The following is a 25,232-nucleotide window of genomic DNA, read 5'->3' as shown; positions in this document are numbered from 1 at the left end:
GTTAACAAGAAAGGAAGAGGTAGTAATGACCAGACTGCGAATAGGTCACACTCACATCACCCACTCACATCTACTAAAAGGGGAGGAGACACCAAACTGTATAACGTGTCAAGAACCCTACACAATACACCATATACTGACAAACTGCATTGACCTTGAACAAATCCGAACAAAGTATTACCAAGAAAAAAATCTGAAAACAATATTAAACAAGATTGATCCCCAAAAAATTATCAATTTTCTGAAAGAAACTAAAATATACTCAAAAATATAAGGAAAGACCCCCCCCCCCCCACAAAAAAAAAAAAAAAACCTTAAGAAGAACAAACCAATATTTAACACAACATAACGAACCTTTCGGCATTAAATGACCCCAAAGTGGTTGATATGCCGTAAAACAAAACAAACAAACAAACAAACAAACAGGTCACTAACTATATGCACTAATGTCCCAACAGTGACCCAATGGGTTACGGGTCGTCTATTGATTAAATAAATAAAATGTAATTTGGAACTTTTCTTCACTGCATTTCAGCTGATTGTCTTCACATTTATCGCTGTCGTCTGATGTGTAGCTTATCTGCTAACTTTCAGAAAATTTCCCAAAGAAATCTTTGCTTCATTTATGGGAACATGATTTTCTAGTTTCTTGTTTATGAAATCAATAATCTTCCCTAAATATTGGCCCATCCTTCCTCCGGAAATGATACTCTGATCAGGATGCATGAAAACAAATTCTTTCTGAACCATTTCTTTCAAACAAGTCCTCTTCATTCCATCCATTGTCTCTCCCCCTTCAATCCAAGTATGGCACGGTGTACTTTGTCCAAATAAACTTCAATAAAAGTATCGGGTCATAATATAAAAGTGAAAAAAAAAATGCTTTAATCCTGGAAATACTTTTTCTTTCAAGATTGTGTTTTTATTTTTGATTGATTTATAATTTTGATATTGCATAAAATTATTTATTATATGATCTTAATTTTTATGCTTTTCTTTGTTTTTCTTTGTTTTGTTTTTTTCTATGAAAATTACTTTAAACTTTGTGATGGTAAAAATAAAATAATGGTTAAAATTACAGCCTGAAAAGTTATTTTGTTTCAGAATTTTGGAGATGAAAATTGATTTGTTTTATTTGGATTATTTAAACTAAAATATTTCGGTCAATGAAATTTTCAACCTTCTTCAGGAAAAAAAAAAGAATATTTATTACATATATAGAATTTATATATGTGTATGTTATGTATTAAGTTGCTTTTTTGTTATTGTTTGTGCAAATAATACAGAAAAGTGTGAAACTTGTCAAATAGTAATTTATTTCTACAAAAAAAAATTTTATAAAGATTTTTTGAAGGTTAATATAATCAGTGATGGGACAATACCAATACTTTTCCAATTTCAATACAATTACCGATTCTGTACTTAATTCCTGATTCCAATACAATTCCCATTCTTTATAAATCTCTAAATATTTAACTATAGCGTTATTTTTTTCTCCATTTATGTTAAATGTGCAGATCTTTTCTCAAACGTAAAAATAAACACTTGTGGAGGATGGTCTATAGATTTCAGTTTTACTGGTTGTTTAAAATCAATAAATATTTATTTTATTATTACTACCAGCAGTGGAAGATTCTGCTTTCAACAAAGTAAAATGAAAAAGACAATTTAAGGAATCGTTTTTGGCATTGGAAAATAGGCACAAATTTTTCCGATACTCCCAACAGTTCCAATTTTTCCAATTCCCGATTCCAATTAATCGTTTCAACATTTATTATGCTTAAAATATTATCCGTGTAAATTGAAAAAGTGGATAACCCAAATGCCACAAAATTAAAAAAAAAAAAAATTTACAATTTCAAATTTCACCTTTTCTAACAACCACCATGTCTTAATAAACAAGCAATAATTTAGTAATATCATCTGTGCAGATGATAGCATCAAGAAAAATGGAGCCTGATACATAACATGCTATATATTGTCAGAAATAAATAACATGCTATATATTGTCAGAAATACTCTTCCCATATGGAAGAGTAGGTTGAGATAAATAAAATTAGAACATTATTCAGATCAGTTCCAAGGATTAAGAACACAATAAATAATTGTACGATTGTTTCAAAGACTATTTTGATGATTCAAGAAGTCTCTTTTTCAGTGCCCCCCACCCCGCAACATCACAAATAGATGTTACGTAAAACAGCAAATTTTACTACTGTTTAAAGAGATATTTTAAAGTTTATAAATAAAACAGATGTATGCATGTGTGCGTGAAAATATTTAGACAATAAACTCTTAAACTTCTGGTCACATAACACTGAAATTAACAGGAAATAGTAATCCTACACCAAGGATGGTTTATAACAAGTAAAATCTTTGTTTGGATGGATGAATAACGCATACAGAAATATGTCGGCAAGTTAAAATGCAAAATGTTCATTTCAACATGCTGACATATTTCTATTAGTTTTGTGCAAATTCATTCATAACTTCAAGTGGCTTAATTTTAAAGCTTTCTTATCTGTCTGTCAATAGCTCAAATGGTAGGGAACATGGTGGGTGCACTAAATGTTTTGGGGGTCAAAATTTAAAAAAAAATGTTTCGGTAGGTAAGTATGAGGATCGAACCTGAACCGTTGAGCCAAAGTTGTAAATTAAAGTGTGAAAAAAAAGAGTGCGACGGTTTTAACCATTGGGCCACTGCGAGATGCTAACGGAAATTTATTTAATTACTTGGATTTGGCAGGTGCACGTTTTAATGACTTAATGAGGTCAAGGATAGTATTTCATTTACTGCGGGAACGCTTTTTTTTATTTTTATTTTCCCAAGATGTTATAGGAAAAAGACTAGCCCACATGCGGCGAGTGACAAATGTTGAATATTTATCTTCCCGAAGTCGAGCAAATTAGATAGACAGGCGAGCTTCGTTGTTAACTCTGAGATATTACGATTTATATGTGATATAAAAAGTTTTAAAAAGTTGTGAACCGACCGACCGCTTCTCTGAAAAAAGCCTTTTGTAGACATACAGAAAAAGCGAACACACATACAAACATACATACATTTTTGCTTTTATATTTATAGACTAGCGGGGCTACCCGGTGTTGCGCGGGACCGTATACACAATGAAAAAATTGAATTTGGTTTTGTAATATATTTATTCTTATGAGAGAGGAATTTTGTATGTTTATGTATCATTTGCTATTTCGAGCAAAAGAATATTTTACCTACATAAGACGGGTATTACACATATGAAATAATTGTATCTTACCTAGGGTAGGTAATTTACAGCATGTATATGCAAGGACAGGTAATATGCAACACATTTATCTCATCAAATTCCAAGCGATGCCAGGTATTTTGCTAATATATATTCTCACCTATTTATTCAATCCCGGGTAATGCTGAGTGTTTTGCTAGTATATATCTCAATCAATCTCATACACACATACAAACATACATACATTTTTGCTTTTATATTTATAGATAACAGAATAACAGAAACTATAAAATTAGAGAAATAATATAGAAATGTATAAAAATAATAAATAGAATACTGACAATGAAAACAAAATATATAGAGAATAGACAAAATCTAAAAATTAAATATTAAAATAAAAATATTAAAATTCAGTCATATCAGCCCAGTAATTTAAAAGAATTTAGTAGAATGAACAAAGAAAAATATAATATAGATAGATAAAATAGTTGCGTGGCTGACTGACAGGATTTGAACCTACAACCACCAGGACTGTAGTCAAGTGCATTAACCATTACACCAGGAGAACATACCTGAAATTACATTCTAATTTATTGCTTATTAATTCATCTCAATTTTTTTTTTTTTTTTTCAACGATAATTGTATTACTGTAGGAGAGGAAACTCCTGCATATGCAATGGGGGGGCAAATCTCCAAGGTTTAGGATAACTAATAACACCAGTATTATTAGTTATCACTAAAAAACTTTGCAGAATTATCCACATGGATATTAGTAAACAATCAGTTCTAAGTTCAGTCATCTGGAGATTGAAGGATCAATCCTTATTACATATAATAGTAATAATAATAATTAAAAGTTCTACTCCGTTATGGCTGATAGAATGAGAACAATCTACCCCCTATGGATTAAATAAAGTGTTCAGTTCATAATTTCATTCGGATTCCCAATTCTGAAAAAAATGCACCTGAAGTTAGGTTGGAGGTTACATCGGCTGGCTGAATCATTGTAAGTATAACAACTTAAACGAAAATACTAACCCAAAAGATCCAAATAAAATGAAATGTTGTTAACTGACTTTAAATAAATCTTGATGTGTTTGTGGTTCTTTTGTTGTTGTTGTTTTTTGTTTGTTTCTTTGTTTTTTTTTGTTTTTGTTCTTCGTTTCTTTTTAAACATTTGTTTCATTTTCCTGACAGGATGTTAACAGCCATCCATACACACGACCCTGTTCAGTTATTAAGTATATTAATCATTCTAACTGCATGGTTGTGAAAATGAACATCTTTTTATGTGTGAGTAGAATGCATGGCTATTGGTGTCTTTGGTGTCCTCTCATCTTCCTGCTCCACCCTAAACGTAATTTCTATTGTATTCATATTAATGTTCGTAGTTTTGTAACCGCATAAAAAAATTTCTTCTTTATCACCATCTCTCTCTAAAATCTTTTAATATTTCCATTTCACATTTCCAGTTTAACATTAGTTTACTCATCTGATTATGATTTAGACCTTTTTCATATTGTTGTGGTCTCACAGACCAGTAATAAGCAAGAAAAAAAAACGAAGTTGTATAATTAACAAAAGTAAAAAAAAATATGTTAAAGAAAATATGCATCATGATTCTGGGACCATAACTGCCACCAATCACAGTATCTAATTTCTTCCCACTGTAGGAAGATGTGATACAAGGTCAAAAGGTGAGAGAGTCAAGCCAGTGCCCCTAAGGAAGAAGCACTATTGCCTTTTAAACATTGCCTGAGGAGGTCTGTAAGTATCCTCCAGTCAGGGCGCCTCAGGTAGTAAGTAATAAATTTACTCCACTCCAAGAGATGAGACAAGGCCTGGGAGGATGGACCTCCTAGGGCTACCCAGAACGTATGCTTCAACCTAATAGATAAAAGGCTACCAAAATGATCCAGTTTCTGCCAAAGTAATTAAGATCAGAACCTTGACTGCATGTGCAACCTGACGCCAAATGAATGGTGTTAATCGGTGTTTATTTCTTTCCCACTGCAGAAAGATGTAACAAAAGGTTGAAAGTGGAGGAGAGTCAAGCCAGTGCCCCTAAAGGAGGAGCCTCTGGCCTTTTAAAAATTGTCTGGGCAAGCTTGTCAGCATTTCCTGGTCAGGGCACCTCAGGCAATAAGCAATAAACTTCTGAAAGACGGAAGGTAAGGGCTGAGAGGGTGGACCTCGTAGGACTACCTAAAACGAATGCTGCAGCTTGACAGCAAGTCTATATAGGAAAAAGGGGTATAGACTATTTCATTACAACAACTTTCATTTTTGTTTTACCTTTTTTTTTTTTTTTTTTTTGCTAACCATGGAAACACTTTCTATTTCTTTCTTTCTTTTTTTTTTTTTTTTTTAAATTTTGTTAATGGAAATTGCTCCAGACAAGGCATAAAACCACTTGATGTAAGGAGGTAAAAAAAAAAAAAAAAAAATACTATTCAAGGTCAAGTTAGCCAACAATAAGTGTTAGATGGATAGATTCCAACCCAGAAAACAGTTTTCCCCCTTTGTCAGAACTAAAAGACAAGGGAAACGAGTTACAAGGCTGGCAAAAGTAAACCATAAATTCTTGTTAACATTTAATTTTATAAATAGTGATATTTATTTGGTGTTCGCAATCAAATATATAAGCGGATGATAAAAATAATGACATATTCCATACAGTTGATTTTGACTTACAAATATCCGGAATAATTTTCTCTAGTTTTCTACTAATTAGTGAATTATGCTATATTTACATATATATGGGCGTAATTATTAAAAATAACTACAGCATAATCACGTTCACGCTCCAGTTCTCATTAGATTATCAAAGTTAAGCAATGTTGAGCTTGATCTATACCAGATAGGTGACCATTTGGAAATACCAGACATTCATTGAAGATCAGAATATACATGCAACTGGGGACTGCTTGTGAATTTCATATTCCCATGAAACTTTCTTCTTCGGAGGAAGCCAGTTTTACCTGCCTAGGGTGAATACCGTCGCTGCAAATATTGAAATATTTTCATTAATCATTTTTTTTTTTTTTTTTTTTTTTTTTTTTAAATCTTGGAGTTACCACTTATCAAAGCCCAGAGGCCACTTGAGGATGAGGGTTAATGAGTGTACAGTAGTCAATGCGACAATATTGTAGTAATCGTTAGTAGTGGAAATTTGGTAAATTGGATTACTTAAGGAGACGTTTAAATCATTTTCTGCAGAATAATTCTGGTGCAACAGAAATACTGTCTCTTCTGAAATGAAATTGTATTAAGCAAAGAAATAAAACTTAGCTTTTTAAGAACACTTGAAAGAAAATCAGATCATGTTAGAAAAACAGGTTTCAGTATCTAGATTGTAGAAATGAAGCCACTGTTGACAAAAAAAAAAATCTGACGAGATAATTTTATTTATTAGATAATTGTGTTTATTCTCTAAAATATTAATACAAAAAATATACGTAGTATTTGGATTCTTCAGACTACTGTTCTCAGTTTAAGTGTTATTTTCACAGCATTTCAGTCAGTGTAACTTTGAACCTCCTTTAGATGTATCTTGCCCAACTCGGGAACCTTTCTGTTGAAACCCATAACAGTGGGTAAAGTGCATGTTAAAATTCAGTTGTAACTTACACTTCTCTGGAGGTTGAATTTTCAATCCTCCGTGCAGATGACACTCAAAAATACAATTACAAAATACTTAGCCATGACTGAGTGGAAGTTCTAACAGAATGATAGCATGCTACCCCCCATGGATTAAATAAAGACAGGACAGAAAGATTCTCAAGTTCAACAAGATACATCTGAAGAAAATCGGAGACTACATTGTCTGAAATGTTGTGAAAATAAATTCAAGATGACAGCAGTAATCCAAAGAATCCAGATAATACAAATAATCACTCCTCATCTAAAAAAAATTCCGAAACACAACACAAAATATACTTGAAAGTAAATCCAGATATTTTTACAAATATTTTATCTATTTTTATGTAAAACATTTTCAAATATTGAACTATTGTGGAATAGATTTTACTTGTTAGTTTGTTTTGTCTGCTTTTAAGCATAGCAATCATTAATGGAAAAACCTATATAGTCTACAAATTGCTATTTTATCCCTAGCTGTTACTCATTAGAAGTATACCCTTCTTAGCACCAAAACTTAACTCCTACTTAAGTTTATTTTCACTTTTTAACAAAAAAAAAATTTTTTCATTGATTTCTAATTTCACTGCACTGAGTGAACTCCATATCACTGAAACTTAGTCACTTTAACTGTACACTCCGGATGAGCACACATTTTTTTATTTTATTTTATGTATTCGTGTTTATTGTGTGTGTATCTCAACTTGGTAACTCAACTTGGCTAAGAATCAGATTCTAACTGCCAGTAAAAGGCTGTATTTTAACAAATCAACTTGTGGAGTCAGATGTAAGGTCTGGCTCCAATTTCTAGGATTCCAAAACATTTCAACTTCAATTCCTTACTTTAAAGTCTTCCAATATTCAGGCTGTCTGTTGAAATGAAAAAAATCTGACTTTGATTCCTAACATTCTTATGAGTTGGCTCCAACTCTTTCCAAAACCTCTGAATCTCTCAAATCCACAACTTTGGTTTCAAGTCAAATGTTTGAACAAATAACTGCTTAGCAGTTCAACTAGGTGAGTGAGATACAGGGTAACTTAAATTAAATGACACCCAACCATGCAATCGTTAATTAAATTCACAATCCTTCAGTAATTTAACCATATGTGGTAAAAAACTACAGTCTATGTCTGACTTGTCCACCAAGTTTCAGTCTTTGGGTTTTTTTTTTTTTTGTTTTTTTTTTTTATCGCAGTCTGATGATATGCTGCAGATATGCACCTCTGTCTTGCACATACACCTGGATATGACTGCTTTTGATCGTGGCTGCCCTCTTCACTCCAGTAATAATCTGGGGATTGTTTTGACTATTCAGGAACGCACCTCCTATTGTACTGATGAGATAATCACCAAAATGTTCCCTCATATCATTATACAGCAATAACACAAAGACTGTTAGACAATTATGACTATAACTTGCTTGCTAATCAAACATAGCAAGAAGTTGCTGAGTAAGAGACCTGTTTGGTAATCTTGTAAACATGTACTGCGTTGCATATTTTGTTGGTGCATACAAATGGTACGTGTTGCAGTGATAAATGCTTGGTCAAAGGAAGAGGTTGGGTGCACAGCAGAGAACTTGCAACATCTCTGACAAAGTTGACCCACCACCCCCATCCACCCACTCAAGAGATGTTTTCTTTGTTTTTAAAAAAAAAAAAAAAAGTAAGTACTTCATCGAATGGGAAAACTATGCAGCAGGAATCGGGATTTTGAAAACAATCAATTTCCAAGATTATCTGCAGATAAGCGTCCATGAATAGTAACTATCTAGATGTTATCTCTGGCGAATGCCTCAAGTGGTCAACGTCTGGGTGGCTGAATAGTGACCACTAACAAAAGGCAAGTCAGGGGTGAAAAGATTCCAGGAAATAGGAAGGGGAGTTGGTTATAGCTACCTCTCAGAAGGAAGAGGAGAAGCAAGAGTGGGAGTTGGAGCTGAATATTTGAAGTAGGCAGTTGATTTTCCTGTGAGCTGCCAGGCAGTTTGGCCAATGTGCTTCTCTAGGCAGGTTGGGTCCTTTGGGCCTCTCAGCCAAAGGACTGTATAATGGAACTAATGTTTTTAGGTCTGTGAGAAATGAACATTATAAATGTGCCTTGTGCGTTTAGTGTACCGATCATGATCATGCCACTCGTTATGCTGGACAATTCTAACACAAAAACTGCAAGTCCAGTTTATAAACAAATACTAATGTTTATTTCTTTAGAAATTACAAATGGTACTTGTCCTCGTAAGTAATTTATTAATGATTGGGAAGCAAGTAGATGGAGATGGACTGTTAAACAAGGAAAAATAAAAGTCCCTCTTTTCTCTTCCCTCACTGCATCAACTTTATGTAAGACACAAATAAAGAACCAAACAGTCCAGTATAAATCATCTTCAAGTTGCTTCTCTCTCTTTTTTTTTTTTTTTTTTTTTTTATTACAAGGTACAATTAAGTTTCATTCAGTTTTTTTCTTCAAATTATTTCATTAATGTTTCAACTTCTGTAGCAGTTCAGTCCAATTCACCATGCTAGATGGTCATAAACTGAGCTAACTTTCCTTGCAGTATTTATAAACACAGTTCTGGATATTTTTAGTAAAATTTATCTTTTAAAGAATTACAAAAAAAAAAAAAAAAAAAATGATGTACCTAACAAAACTGTTTGTTTTCTATTTTCTTTGACATTTTATTTTTTTTTACTGAATGCTTGTTATTCAGGTCTAGATTATGACTTTAAACTGCATCCAATTTAGAATCTTTAGGAAATGTTGAGGTAGCCTTTAGTTCCCTAAAAGTTGTACTTGGTTGATTAATTTTTATTTTGATCAGAAAATTAAAATTGAAAAAACACACAGAATGCCAGCTCTCAGTATTCATGCATGGTGTCAAATTATTTTGCTTCTTTTTCTCTTCACAAACAACAGGGAAGACGTTTGCTCTAAAAATCAGCTACAATAGTCATTCTTTTTTCTTCTCTCCACTGACAACAGTCCAAAAACAAGCGATAAACCGACATCCGTTCTGATATAATAGATATTAGTACATCTGGGTTCCTTCTCACACAGAATATGATTGGCTGGTTAAGCCATAAATCTCAAATGGTTGAGCATCTTGAAGAGACGTGGCGAGATATAACGTAAGCCTCACGCTTAAGGTTATACCAGCTTCGACCATGAACACCATAGAGTAAGGCGGCTTACTAGATTATTACTCAGATATGTAGCCCAGACCATTCGGCTACTTAAAACAAATATAGAACTTTTGCAGGACATATCACATTCAAATAACGAACTGATCTTTAAGCAAAAATTTCATTCTTTTTATTCAATTATTTTGAACTGCCAATGGCGCCTACTTTGCATAATCATGGCCCTCACCTCGAAATCCAATGGTTCCAGATTCACACCTACATGAAACCACCATTTCTTTGTGGCAGACACATGCTAGTCGTGGTCACTTATCTCTCCACGCTGTCACAGCATTATCATTACCACCAGCTTCACTCTAATGCAGTAACTGTGGAGATCCCCTGTATGGGTTCAATAGAGTTTTTCTCAAGCATAACACTGAACTGCATTAGACACCCTTGAGCAAGGTTACATCAGCTGAAATGCTGTGAATATATCAATAAACATGAGAATAGTGGACACGACACAAATTATCAATACTCAGCTAAAAAAAAAAAAAATTTCTGAAACATTGAGAAATATTAGAAATTGTATAAACCATTCTAGAAATATAGAAAGTTCTTGAATTGAAGGAGAACTAGGAAGCAAGTGATTGAACAAGGCTGTAGAATTTAGAATCAGTTGATCTGCTGAATCATGATAACTGAAGAGTGAGTTTGCGAAATATCACAAAAAAGTCTGAGCCCTGGAAAAAGAAAAAGTGATATTAAATGTAGATAGATTCCATATTTAAGATATAAACCTCATTAATTAGTCTCCAATTAAATTCTTCACTTTAGTAGTTAAAACTAAGGATTTGAATCATTTCCCTAATTTAGATCTCATTTTAAGTAGTTTTATTTTTTTTGTACACCTTCCATTTTTATTACATATCAAGTCTTATGTTTATTTATTGGTGTCCAAGTCCCGGACAGTATCCTATGCCTGCTGTCCTTACCTGGCATTGCCCAGGTAAATGCCATGGAGAAGAATGATTCAAAATATATGAAAACAAAATACATGCTGGTTGATTTAATTTTATAATTGTTTTAAATATCACTTTTTAAAATTTGTTTTTATGCTATTGTAGTTCTGATTTTAATTAATATTCAATTAATAATAATAAAAAAAATAAAGTATAAAATAAAATTACATACGGTATTGAAGCGGCATTCACCTTAGTCAAGTTGAACTGGTTTTCTCCAAAGGAAGAAGTTTCATGAGGATATCAAATTCACAAGTGCCCCTTTCAGTGCAAAAAACACTAAGGCAAACATGATGTTATCTCATAATTATATTAATATAGAAATTGCATTCCAATTGTTATAATTTAATATAAGTATTGCGATTAGTTAGTCAAATGAAACAGTACAAGGTTTGTGGGAGGGTTGACTCTAACTGAATTGCTGGGTTTATTTAAAAAGAATTTGAATCTGCTTACATTTAAAAATAGAAACAATCAAATTGTTACATTTTTTTTATTTTTTAAATGTAGTTATTTTAAAAAGAAAACATTGCATAATAAAAGCTATATATATATTATGTTAATCTTTGGCTTGTCTGCAGGTTTTGTCTCTGTAACAAGTACAGCCTAACTTTTCCTTCATATTTCAAATCCCAAATTGTGTCTGTTTTTTTTTATTCTACAAAAATGTCTAAAATTTGGAGCTTAAGCTAAGGGTTCTTAAAAAGAAATTGAAATTCGAGGAATTTTGCTTAATTGGTGTCTAATGATTATGGATCAAATTCAATGCTAATCTGAAAAATTTGGATTTTCAAATTGTGCCCACATTTTACTCACTTTTAACAATTCTTTAAAATACTACAAAAAAACAAAACAAAAAACCCTGAAAATTGGGGAATATTTATTAATTGTTGTCTAAATACCAATAGTTAAAATTTCATAAAAGGTATCTTAATTTTTATGAAACTAAATATAACCCACATTGTCCTTTATGTTTCAAAATTCATAATAATTGGTTAATTAGTTTTGGCGTTTACTCAAAACACACACATGCACATATAATAAGTCCGAGAGAGTTGCAACCTTGGTTTAAGTGAGTGCCCCTAATGATGGAAATCTGAACAGAGCTGAAAGAGAGAAACAGACCAAATATCAAGGTCTCATGTATATAAAAAGAAACTGGAATCTTAGAGAGATATTAATCATACCAGTTATTATAGGTGCCACAGAGTTTATGAAGAAAAACCTGAAGTCCTACCGAACTAATATTCCTGGTGAACCAAGTGCAAAAAAGATCCAGACAATTGCACTTAAGGGAACCACAAGGATACTAAAAAGAGCTCTCGGTTGGTTTCGATAAAAAGCAGTGCAGTGTTGGCAGCTGGTTTGGCTGCTTCATACCCAACGTTACAATCTTCAAAGGAAGAAAATTAAAAAATAAATAAATAAATAAAAATACAATACAAAATTAGATTCTAGTGACCATTTATGAACTGTTTCATCATCACTCAGACAAACAATATATATTTTGGATTTTCTATGGATAACATCGGAGATGAGAACAATAGTCCGAATAACGCACATTCATATCTTACGCAAACGGCATCGAACTGAATTCAAGGAATCGATAATATAATTTGTAATCCTTTCTGTTATTCAATCATATTTGGTACAAATAAATATCAGTCTACTCTAACTTGTCCACCAAGTTTTAGTCATGAATATCCAACAGTCCTTCTTTAAGTGTCGTTCAATAATATGAGAGAGACTGTAGTGATTGTCTTATCAGTAAAGAACATGATCCTAATTGGCTTCATACTCATTGGACCTTATTATATCTGTGGTATTATCTCACAGATAACGTCTATCAAAACAATCCGCTGACAATTCCTAAAACTGATGAGGGCCATCACAACCAAAATCAGGGCCGTGCCAAGAAAGAAGTGCATAAGAGTTATTGACAATATCTTATTCTCAGTCAAACTAAGACAATTTTTATTTTTCCTCCAAATATAATTGTAAGAATTGACCATTTAGAATGCTCAATATTTGTTATATGTAATTTCTACATTTTACGGAATACATCCACCTTTATTCAGAGCCAGCATCGGTTGATTTCTTTTGGTGCTAGAAGTAAAGTAGCAGTATCTATACTTCATTTTTTTTGTCCTCAGTCAGTTAAGGAGAAATCTTTCAAGACTGAGGCATTTTTTTTTTTTTTGTCCCAATACATAGTACCCCTTTTTAGGAGTTGGATTTTTCCTCGCATTAAAAATCAACATTGTGCCTGATTTGCACTCATGAGGAAGCAAGTAAGTAGGAACTCGTTACTCAAATGTTATGGGACAATAGTAGATTTGCTTTTATTTTGTGGGAAAATTACATTTTGAAGATTCAAATTTTTATAAATTTATATATATATATATATATATATTTTTTTTTTTTTTTTTTTTTTGATAAAATGTACATTTCAACAGTTATTAAAATCAACAGAAGACATTACACGTGTAACCGCTACTGTCTGTATATTAAGACTAACATATTTTCCATTTTTGTATGTTCCTAAAAAATAAATTGTCACACTCAACATCCCATAGCAGTAGTAGTCATCTGTTCAAATATGGGCATCTACATACATGCATAAATAAAAAAAAAATATTGTTTGTTGTTAAAATTACAGCTTACAATATTAAAAGTTAAATCCTTATTCGTCTAAATTATAATCGGTTGCTTCTTGTTGTTCTTAACATAAGAATTGCAGATTGAATTATGTGTGGGCATAAATATCACACAAATAGGGAATCAGTAGGAGTAATTGTTGTGCCTTGTCGTACATTTGTCATGCCTTAATTGGTTTGTACATAATTAATAAAACTCACCATTAAATTAAATCTGCATCTGTTGATTTTAACAACTGTTCAAATCTAGATTTGTCTTTTTGTATTTTATTCTACTGTTGCCTGGGAATTATGTTATTTTTATTCAGATGCTACTTTCTTAGTTTCATTTAATTTTCAGTGATTTAAAACAAATATATATCATTGGGGATCATTTTATTTAATCACTTCAATTTGCAAATATAGGTAATGATCAACTAACATATTTCTTAATTTCCGGTATGTCTGCTACTGAAAGCAGTGACAAAGCAAATCAGTTCCTTCACATTTTTCTCTCATGCTTATATCTCCTCTGTGCGTGTACTCTTTTTTTGTTACGTTTTTTCTGATCCTTCTTTGTAATCATCGAAAGCTTTTTAGTTTTTAAGAATTATTGAAAACACTTTTTGCGTCTTCTCTTACTTTTTTTTTTTTTTTTTTTTAAATTATTAGAAGCGCATTTAAAAATCTTTTTAAGTCATGAACTATTTAATTTACGAAGCAATGCCAGCCACGGAACTGTAATGAAAGACCTATTAGATGAAACTTTGAACACGTTTAGTACAATGCGATGGATGGTTTTGGTTACAATAATTTTATTTTTATACTTTCATAAACATATATTTATTATATAAATTTTAAAAAATGATTTTTTATACTTTCATAAGCATATATTTATTATATAAATTTAAAATAATTATTTTTTTATACTTTCATAAACATATATTTATTATAAATTTAAAAAAAATATTTTTTATACTTTCATAAAAATATATTTATTATATAAATTTAAAAAAATTATTTTTATACTTTCATAAACATATTTACTATATAAATTTAAAAAAAGTATTTTTATAATTTCATGAACATATATTTATTATATAAATTAAAAAAAGTATTTTTATATTTTCATAAACATATATTTATTATATAAATTAAAAAAAGTATTTTTATATTTTCATGAACATATATTTATTATATAAATTAAAAAAAAATTTTTTTATATTTTCATAAACATATATTTATTCTAAATTTCAAATAAAATAAAAACTTATTTTTTAAAAAGTTTTTATTAAAAGTGCAAATAAAAACTAATTGTTTTATTTTTATCTGTATAATTTTGTTCATTTTTATTGTATATTTTTCAATGTCCTTTTCTTATATTTTATTTTAATAAATCAATTCACAATAGAAATACTGAAGAACAATAAAAGTGGAGGAACTTATTTGCCTTGTCGCTGTTTCTGGTAGTGCTACGCTGGAAGTTAGGAAGTACGTTAACTGACTATAACCCAAATAAAAAAAAAATTTTAAGAAGATTTTAAAGATTACCAAAGACATTCTTAGAATGCTGTCTCATCTATTTTACAAAAGTAATTTTTTTTTTTTTTTTGTTTAAATCAGGTGTCTCCAAAGTACAGCCTGCGAGCCAGACCCGGCTCGCCAAAGCTCTTATGATAAACGTAAAAATATCTAAGAAATAATTTAAAATAGAGATTTCTGAAAATAGAATTATGGTTTTTCTTTTTGTTCAGAAAATGATTAAAAAAACAATGAGGCTTTGGAGAACCAGTTTCAATAAAATCAGTTAATGAGCAAAATCGTATAAAACATGTCTAGGTCTTTTTTTTTTTGCCTATGTAGCTCTAAAAAATCAGCATAATGGCCTCTGTTCAAAAACTTTGGAGACCTCTGGTTTAAATTATAGGGAACTATTAATAATTTTATTTTTCATGTATTTTTAACCTTAAATGCTGTCTTTTATAATCTTTTCTTTTTTGATTATTTAAGTATTTTATATATATATATAAGTTTAATGATCTTGATGTTATATTTCTTCATTTTTTTTCTATGATCATTTTGCTTCAGATACAATGTACAAAGAAAATTTGTATTTTACATATGTCTACCTACGATTTGTAAGAGAAACAAAAATCTAAGAAACATTTTAAAATCAAAATTAAGCAAAAATGGTTGACGTCTTTGATCAGTGCATATGTTTATTTATTTTTAAAACATTCTTTTTTTAAATGTATTTATTTATTGACATGTTTTTTTTAAATATATTTATTTATTAACATGTATTTTTTATCTTGCTGTTTTTTTTTTTAAATAAAAAAAACAGCATTTTTTCTAGATTTCTTTTTTTATTCATATATTGATAAATATTTGTTCATTAAAGTTACATTTTGGTCTTCTTCTATTCATAATATTGATTGTTAATAATTTGGATGATTGTATTTTTTATTCTACATGTTGTTTTTTATTATTTTATCTTGGCAAGCAAGTATTTGTTTTTCGTATTTGCATTTAGCAGTAAATTCTTGTTTTTTTGTTGATTTTCCAGTTTCATCCAATATTAACACTGATCATAAAAACAAATATAAGCAAAATAGCGCAAAACGTTTATAATGCACTTACACGTTATGTTTAAAAAAAAAACGTTCATGCACTAAAAATTTACGCAAATTTATCCAGTATTTTTGTTTAATAAATATAAATTAATATAAAAAAAAACTATCAGTGGTCAGCCATTTTCGGTCTTCATTAAGATCAATGACCAAGGGACATAACTCAAGCATCGAAGCTCCTACCCCATGTTTAGAATGGCTTTCTAAATTTGTATGTGAATTTATTTTTTAAAAATAAGTACTGGATTAATTTGTGTAAATTTTGGCATATAGTCTTTTTATTAAACCTAACAAAGTTTTTTTGTAATTTTCTTTAAGTATAGGAGTCCATCTGGATAAACAACTGGATTTTTTTTTTTTTTTTTTATCTTAGCATTATTTACAGTTTCTACTCCTTATGTTGTAAGGAGGGTGTAATTTTAAGATTTCCCGATTGATGTTAGAACTAATATTATGCTTGTTTGGAAATATCGATGCCATGAGTTTAGGATTTTCTATACATGAGAATGATGAAAGTAGTTCCCACCTCTATAAGGCCACCATTTGCTCATGTATCGAGTATTGTTGTTATATTTGGGCTGGTACATCTGCTACTAGTCTCTCGCTCCTAGATAAGATTCAAGAGAGAGTCGCCAACCTGATAGGTCCTAAACTGTCATCTCGGCTTCAGCCTCTGTCCCATCGACGAAATGTTGCATCCCTCTACCTGTTCTACAGGTATTTTAATGGTGAATGCTCCGAACTGCAAGCACTTGTACCCCCTTGACGTAAATATCCCCAACAAATCCGACAAGCAGCTAAATTCCACCCCTACACAGTAGAGATCCCTAGATGTAAGAGAGCTTTCTACTCCAGTAGTTTCTTCTCCAGAACCACTAGACTTTGGAATTCCCTTCCAGGTCCCTGCTTCCCCAACTATACTGACATACAGAAATTCAAGTGTAATGTGAACCGACATCTTGCTGCCCAACTCCCTACATAGTGCCCCTGTAGCTTATGTCCCTGATAGTAGCTCCCCCTACATCAAAGTGGCAATGTACCTTGAAAGGCTGCCTCCAAGGAATGTTAAGATCAGCTCTTAGGATTCTGGTATACATGCCACCAGTTTTTTGGTTTTTGTTTACTTTTAATAGTTGTTTGACATATGTTCTGTGTAGTCGCCCCACTGAGCCACATCTCCATTTTGACATCCACAGAACATAACTGCCTATTTCATCTTTAGCACCCGTCAGTGTCATCAGGTGGTGATTGTATGTACACTTGAAATTAGTTTATCTTTTCTATAAACCTTCATTGTTCATGTTATCATTATTTAACAAATGTTTTCATTTTGTCTGATCGATACCTGCGTTTCTAAAAGTGTTATAAACTGCTCTTGCTGATTGTTTCTCTTATGACAACATTGTAATTTTGAATGTATTTCATATTGTGACCCAAACGATCACATTTTTTGTTATGTTACAATAAGCAACACAAAACAAGTGCTTGATGTAAATCAATTAAGCTCTGGATGTGTGAGTGATACTGTTATGTAACGTAGGAAAAGGGACCCCCCCCCCAAATGTTGTCTATCGCTAGCTGTCTGGTCACTTTAGTCTCCAGCGATTTTTCTTCTAGGCCTGATGTACTCCCAACTTTAAATCCGATCTCCCTCAAGGGATCTCCAAGCCACTAACTGTCCCTAACTGGAAAACGTCCTCAACTGTCGCAAACCCAAGACTGTCTGTAAACTGTTCCTAACTGTTGTAAACTATTTCCAAATTCACTGCCCTTCCTAAAGTTATCTATAAACTAACTCTAAATATATTTACGTGTATGTCTGATCTTTTTGTCGGCCACACCTTGATTAACAATCCTATTTAAGCTTTCCTTTGTGTGCCTGTGTGAACAACTTTCTTTACATTATCTTTCTACCAAGCTCACTTCCCATAATCTTTATTCTGCAGATCAACTTATTTCCTCTTTTTTGTTATAGTTTTTCCTCTCTTTTTAAAATTCCTAACACTTGGAGGAGGGACACTTTTTGTAGTGCAATACTCCATGGAAGTGATACCTGGACTTTGGTCAAAGAAGACATGTGACGATTATATTGCAATCGCAGGGTAATGATTCAGGTAGATTTGCAATGTAAAGTCAGAAGATGTGTCAGTTGTATGCTCACAAGATCTACTAGAACAGCTTGGCCTCATGAACATTGATATTGTTAACAAAGACAAAAGATTTTTTTTGGTATTGACACATGAAACACTTGAATGGTGCCATTAAGATAGCTTGAGATTTTGAAATTCTCAGAAGATTTTTCTTGGATGTTATTCTCACAACATTTCAGCTGATGTAACCTTCAACCTGCATCTTGTTTACAAGGGCATATGGCGTAATGGATATAAGTGTTAAGTCATAATAAATTCTAAGTAATGGTATTTTGAGGTTGAAAGTTCAATCTTCAGTGCAGGTGATACTAAGAATACAATTCTAAATTGCGTAAGACTTCTATGAAGTCATGGCTGACGGAGCAAGCTACTGTTGTGGTGTGTCCACCTTACAGATAATAATGAACTGTTCTACTTACTATAAAGACCGGGAGAATATGTTTCTCAGTGGTTATGCTTGAGTTTTGTACTTATGGCAATCGAACTGACTTATATCCACTCTTTATTTGTTGTATCTGCTTTTCTGTTCAATATATTTTGTTTCTACAAATTACAGAGTTTTGTCTTTCTTCCGGACCCTTACGGAACCACAACAGGTACCCCTGTAAATAAAATAAAGTTTTTTTTTTTTTGTAGTAACCAGAAGCCACTCAGGGATAAGGGTTATTGCGTGTACAGTAATCAATGGGATAATATCGTAGTAATCGTTAGTAATGGAGATCTGATAAAGTGTCTTACTTAAGGGGGCAGTTTATCAGGAACTTTTTTATGTTGGATTTGAAGACATCCAAGTTGTAGTCAGGTGGGAAACAGGCAAATAGAACAGAGTTCCACAGGCGTGCACTTATAAGAAAGAAGCTTTGTTCATGGAATCTATGTTTTGATTTAGGCACAGATAAAGAATGGGGAAAATTATTGACAGTGGTTTCATTCAAAATTCTGTACAGATTCTCTGAGTTTAGCAAAATGCACCTGAAGAAAGTCAGAGGTTACATCAGCCAAAACATTGTAAGAATAACATCAAAGATAAGAATAGTAGTTTGTATAATCTAAATAATTTAATCCCTGCAGTTGATCCTCATGTCTTAGAGGTGTGGAGTGAGATCTGTCATGCATGCAGCTACTAGCCAGCTACTTTGACAGGGGCCAACCAGTATGGATGATACTCCTTAACCTGCATCTATGATATAAAAAAGAACCTCTTCTTCTTCTTCTTCTTCTTCTTCTTCTTCTTATTATTATTATCATTATTATTATTATTGTTTGACAACTTAATATATTATTTTTCTGATGTTTTATTTTATTTTATTTATTTTTTTTTTTTTTTGTATCCAAAGGATTATACTTTATAGCCGTGTTTTTTTTTTTTTTAGAAGTGAAATTAGTGCAAGCCTTTTAAATATGTGTGAATAGTTATAGGATTTCTATTGCTCCATGATTGAAACCTGACTGATGGAGTTTTTATCCTTCATATTTATATATCAAAATGTAGCAGTTGTATGCACAATAATGCTTTTGCTGGGAATGGGGCATCCAGTAGAACAAAATAAGAACATTTTTTTTTTTTTTTAATTTAGTTAGTATTTGGTCGGCATATTGATTAAAGGTAGCCACTTTGGCTACATCAAGTTTTTACAAATTTAGTAATTTCAAAAAGTTGGATGTTGGGCTATATCCCATTGGAGGTTTGGCTATATCGGGCAGCTGGGTGTTGAGCTATATCAAATATTTGGAGGTTAGGGCTATATCGAGTATATGAAAGTTAAGGCTGAATTGAGTAGTTGGAAGTTGAGTGATATCCGATGCAGAGTTTGACTATATTGAATATTTGAGTGTTGACCTATATTTACTCCCCATTATTTGCTAAGAATTTTAAAGTTGACAGTTTAAATGCTTCACAAATTTATTTCAAATTTCAAAGAATCACAAAGTAATTCCTTCTTTTTCTTGTTTTTTAACTTTTACCCAAAGATAAAAATAGGTTGTTTACAAAGAAACTAAAAAGCATTATAGCTGATTAAATTTCATAATTAAATTATTTTTTGTTACTAGAATTTTAACACTTTATGCTGTAGTGGTTTTTTTTAATTTTTTTTTTTTATTCCAATAACTAATCAATTAAATAAGAACAATAATAATGTGCAAGGCATGCAGAGGCGAGAAATACATATGCACAATCTATATTATGTTCTCTTAGTTTGTCTGTTCGTCCAATCTACTTGGAAACTACTGGGCCGATTTAAATGAAATTTTGTAGGGACCTTTGTTATGATAAATCGCATTGAAATAGGTATTGTGGTATCTGCGTGAGGGACAGTTAGGGATTAGTCACCACAATACCACATTTACTCCAAAAGTTTGGCATAAAGCACTCATTCCAAGTTAATGGGCTATAAGTTTTGTTTGTTTTTAATTGGTTAAAAGTCTAATAATAATAATAATGTGTAAGTCACACAGAGGCAAGAAATACATGCACAATAGTTTCATAATTTTATAATGTATTGCATTTTAAAATATGGCATTAAACTTAATTCTTTTGAATTTTATAAATCTGTTTTGTATTAGCTTTGTGTGTCTGAATTTTGAAGATCTTTTATGAAAATTAAAAAGACCAATGTAAGAAAATCCTATAAAGTGTTTTTTTTTTCTTATCGTTGTTTCTCTCTTGTTCTCTTACAATGATTTTATTTCTTTCCTTTTCTACAGGCAATGGAACTTCATCTCCCCAATCTCCAGCTGGTCTGAAGAGTACCATTTCCTCTGGACCAGTGCCACCTCCTCCGCCTATAGAATCTTTAATAGAAACATCACCGCCAGCCTCACAGAACACCAATGGCTCATTATCTCCATCAAACGACCGTGCTGCTCTGCTTGGGTCTATTTGCAACTTCAAAAAGACTGCCTTAAAAAAATCCGAGATAAATGACCGGAGTAGTCCAAAGATTTGAGAGAAAAAATGGGAAACCATAAGAAATAGAAAAAGAGAGAGAGTGAATAATAATAATAATAATAATAATAATAATAATATTTTGTGTTTGTGTAGGTTTGGTGATCTTTTAAACCAATGCAATTTTAGGTGAAAATATTATTACATACTAACGTGTCATGTCGAAATTAGTATAACTTCCAAAAATTATGAAAAAATAACCCAGTATAAGATGTGCTAGATGTATTTTAACAAAAAAAAATCATTCACAATAACATTCTTTAACCCTAGAATGGTTAACTTTCTAATTTGCTAATGTGAAAGGTAAACCCAGGAGAATTTTACCCTAAATTAAATAATTAATAAAAATATATCAAGTAACCAAAACATTTATTTTGAAGATACACAATGCCGCTTGCCAAACTTTCACAAGAGACACTCGGCTAGCTACAGCCACTCCATATGATTTTCCCCACTCTCTATCTGTGCCTAAATGTAAATGCAGATTCCATGAACAAAGCTTCTTTCCTAGAACTGCCCGCCTTTGGAAAATTTCTGCTGGCATGCTTCCCGGCTAAATTTGGTAGCCTTCAAATCTAATGTGAACAAGTTCCAGTTGGGTTGTCGTAAATAATCAAATTCCACCAATTTTTACATCATTAAGGATTACTTCACTACCACCTTGCATTCATTAACCCTTATCCTCGAGTGGCCTTTAGGCCTTGATAAGTGATCACAGCCAAGTGGAAAAACAAATACAACTCTTCTCATTTCATTATTGCTATTTTAAATCGAAAATTGTAGTTTAAGAAATATCTTAAAAAAATCCTTTCCAAAAAAAAAGAAAGTAACAAGAAATGATTTTGTTATAAAAAAAAAAAATTAATTGCCAAAAATTAGCGAAAAAAATAAATAATCCTACGTGTATAGTCTTATGTGATGGGAGCATGTTCTAGCCGAGTTCTATCCCTCCATCTCCGCCTGTATCATCCAGGTGACGCAACATACAAAATTGGTAACTGTGGGAGAAATTCATCTGAAATGAACAAAGGAACAAAAAACTAATGAAAACAGTTGGACCACACAACCACCTTTAGTCATGTTATGCAAAACACTGCAGCTACTGAAAGTGTCACGCCAGAGTCACGCTGCCAGATATATGAGGTACACAACCACCTCAAATACATAGAATGAATTCCATCCTGGTAATCGTTTGGGTGTTGAAAATATGTTTAAAAAGACAGACTCTTAATTTAAGTCAACTTAATTTAAGTCAACTTAGGTGGATAAATCAATTTGTCGTACAAAATTGGTCACACAACTGTTCCACATTAAAACATACGATAAAACCCGATAATTTTATAAATTCTATTTGTCCTTGTAATTATTTTTCTACTCAATTATTTTTCATGATGTTTACTAATTTTGATATGACACATAAGTGAGTAATAATGTTTTCACCTGAAATGTGTTAATTTAAAAAAAAAAAAAGTCACCAACCTACACCAGCACCAAATATTCTTTAAAATGTCTGAACTATTTTTTTTTTATTTTAAGAGAGGAAGAGTCAGAATTAATTACCTTATCTCTCACATCTTTTTTTTTTTTGTTTCTCTCTCTCTCTCTCTCTCTCTCTCTCTCTCTCTCTCTCTCTCTCATCAGTGATATTATTTTAAAATATTTAAATTGATACTGTTTATCTAAGACAATTTCAACCATTCCTAACCAGAGCTTTGAAAATGAATAATAAGTTGTTTTTTTGTTTATCTGGTTTTAATTACCTAAGATTCACATGACTCTTTACTCCCTCTTTTATTACCTTAGACCCACAGTGCTTATTTTTTTTGGCATGTTCTCTATTTTATTTTCATTTTTCCAAACACTGGCTTTAAACATTTACAATCAAAACTCTAAAAGGTCATTAAAAAAAATGTCTAAATTTTTTTTTCCTTAATTCAAAGTATTTATGAATTTTGCATTTCATTCTCAATTAACCAATTATATTCAGCCGTGATTAGTTATGCAACAACAAAATCCTCTCAATAACACCTGCAGGGTGACCCCATAAAAATGCCACCCATGGAATCGTTTATAAAATTCACAATATTTTCTACAATTCAGCTATATTTGGTACAAGTAAATTTTGGTCTATGCTTGTCTTGCCCACCAAGTTTCAGTCATGAATATCCAACAGTTTTTATGTTATCGACATACAATTATGCAGGGGGGCACTTTCATGATCTTCTCATCAGTAGAAGGTGTAATCCTGAATGAGTTTCACATTCACTGAACCTTGATTTTAGAATTTAATTTTAGTGGTCGAGTGTTTACAATTACAATCTCTAGGCTCGTCATGACAATGTCCAGTTGTGTTAGTGTCATTGTGTCACTTTCAATAATAACATTTGAGCCTGGATCTCCTTTTTAAGATATAGGTAAAATAGAATAAACTAGACTTGCTGTGATAGAGCAAATAGTTTAGGAAAAAGAAAATTCTGTAATAAGCTTTAGGCACCAACATCAGATCTGATCTGATGTTTCAACGTTCTGTTTATTTTCTAGCTGCAATCTTTTTTGATTATTAGCAGCAATTTTTATTGTAGATACACTGTTTAAAACTACCAATGGCAAATTTGGGTTCGTTCTAGGGACTAACTAGAATTTGGACCACTATTATGTATTGCACGAATGGACCACTCTAATGCAGTAGCAAAAACACATTGACTATCATCCACAACTTTCGCTGATCTTTCTTCTTTAACGCTTTCTTTAAACCCATCTTATTTCCTCACTCGTATGGTTATTAGCATTTCAAGCTTTAAAATGATCCAATTTCTTTCCACATTCTTGAATTATGAAAATTTCAAAAAAGTTTTTCTAAAAAAATACATCAACCTCTTTGCATTAACTGTTTCAACTTTGACCTCCTATTTGAACACTGTTTGATAAAAATGCGCCAAAATATTCGCTAGTTTCCAAGAGAAAAGATTCAAACCAAAGATTCCATTAACTCATCTCTGTTGCTAGGTAATTTTTCTAAACACATCTACATCACAGCTGCCTACATTTCAAACACATCATCAATAGTTGGAAAATTTGAACAAGCCATTTCTTGTTTTAACTTGTGAAGAAAAATGCACTTATTTTTATTCAACTACTAGCTGTACCTGGCCATGCGTTGCTGTGGTTCAGTTTGTTTAAATGGAAAACAAAAAAGAGAAAATGTTTATTATATTTATGTTCTCAATACTTGTGGATACATAATATTTTGAGACTTGTTAATGGTTATTGCAAACGCTAGCGAATTGTGAAGTGCAATATCTTAAATGAAAATGGTATATCTGTTGAAGTCATTCAATGCATGTTCACTGCCCGTTCTTCCTTAGGTTAACAGAGAGTTTGGTTTTACTATGGACATGTATATGAGCACGCACTAGAAAATCTCGTAAATTAAAAAATTTAGCCAATTTTCTTTTTGTATGAAAGTATAGTGTTTTTTATCAATAATAAATCGATGGAATAAAAATGACAAAGAAAACTGTTTAAAGAATAGACCCAACAAAGTAAGTGGGAGACCAATGATAATTCAGAAGTAAGAAAGGAAGGAGAAAAGAATTTAAAAATGTTGTAGGATTAGTCTTAAAGAAAGGAAATAGTTTGGCAAACTTGTTTTTTTAATCAAATAAATATCCTTATTTTCGCATGTTTTGGGAGAAAAAAATATTGCTTACAAATATAATTAATGAGAATATTTGTAAACATTTTGGTGTTTCTTCATCTTTGTAGTGAAAGTTGGAAATCGAAATTTTGATGTTCAAGTGAAACCAGCAGTATCTAATAAATTGTCATGTCACAGTAATGAAAATATCCAAAACGCACGAAAAACG

The 25,232-nt window shown here is 31.6% G+C and overlaps 1 protein-coding gene across 3 annotated transcripts in view; it reads left to right on the top strand.

Moving 5' to 3' along the window:
- LOC145293669 (PX domain-containing protein kinase-like protein) overlaps positions 1–22,258 on the top strand; it is a 97,601-nt gene extending 75,343 nt beyond the window's left edge. The window contains exons 14-15 of one of the 3 annotated variants that reach the window (XR_013869746.1): positions 4,420–4,515; positions 21,126–21,158. Coding sequence is in view for 2 of the 3 variants with exons in the window: in XM_080140048.1 (XP_079996174.1) it covers positions 21,126–21,367 (242 nt within the window). In the remaining variant the exon portion in view is untranslated. Of the gene's footprint in view, positions 1–535; positions 793–4,419; positions 4,516–21,125 lie in introns of those variants that run through there. The other 2 variants (XM_080140048.1, XM_080140057.1) reach the window with 2 other exon arrangements.
- The last annotated feature ends 2,974 nt before the right edge of the window (positions 22,259–25,232 follow it).

This window comes from Euprymna scolopes, chromosome 2 (assembly GCF_053919585.1).
Source record: "Euprymna scolopes isolate OS-2025 chromosome 2, ASM5391958v1, whole genome shotgun sequence".
In the NCBI taxonomy this organism is placed as follows: Eukaryota; Metazoa; Mollusca; class Cephalopoda; order Sepiida; family Sepiolidae; genus Euprymna; species Euprymna scolopes.
Note: the sequence above shows the minus strand (reverse complement) of the source record. Positions and strands in the feature narration are given on the sequence as shown.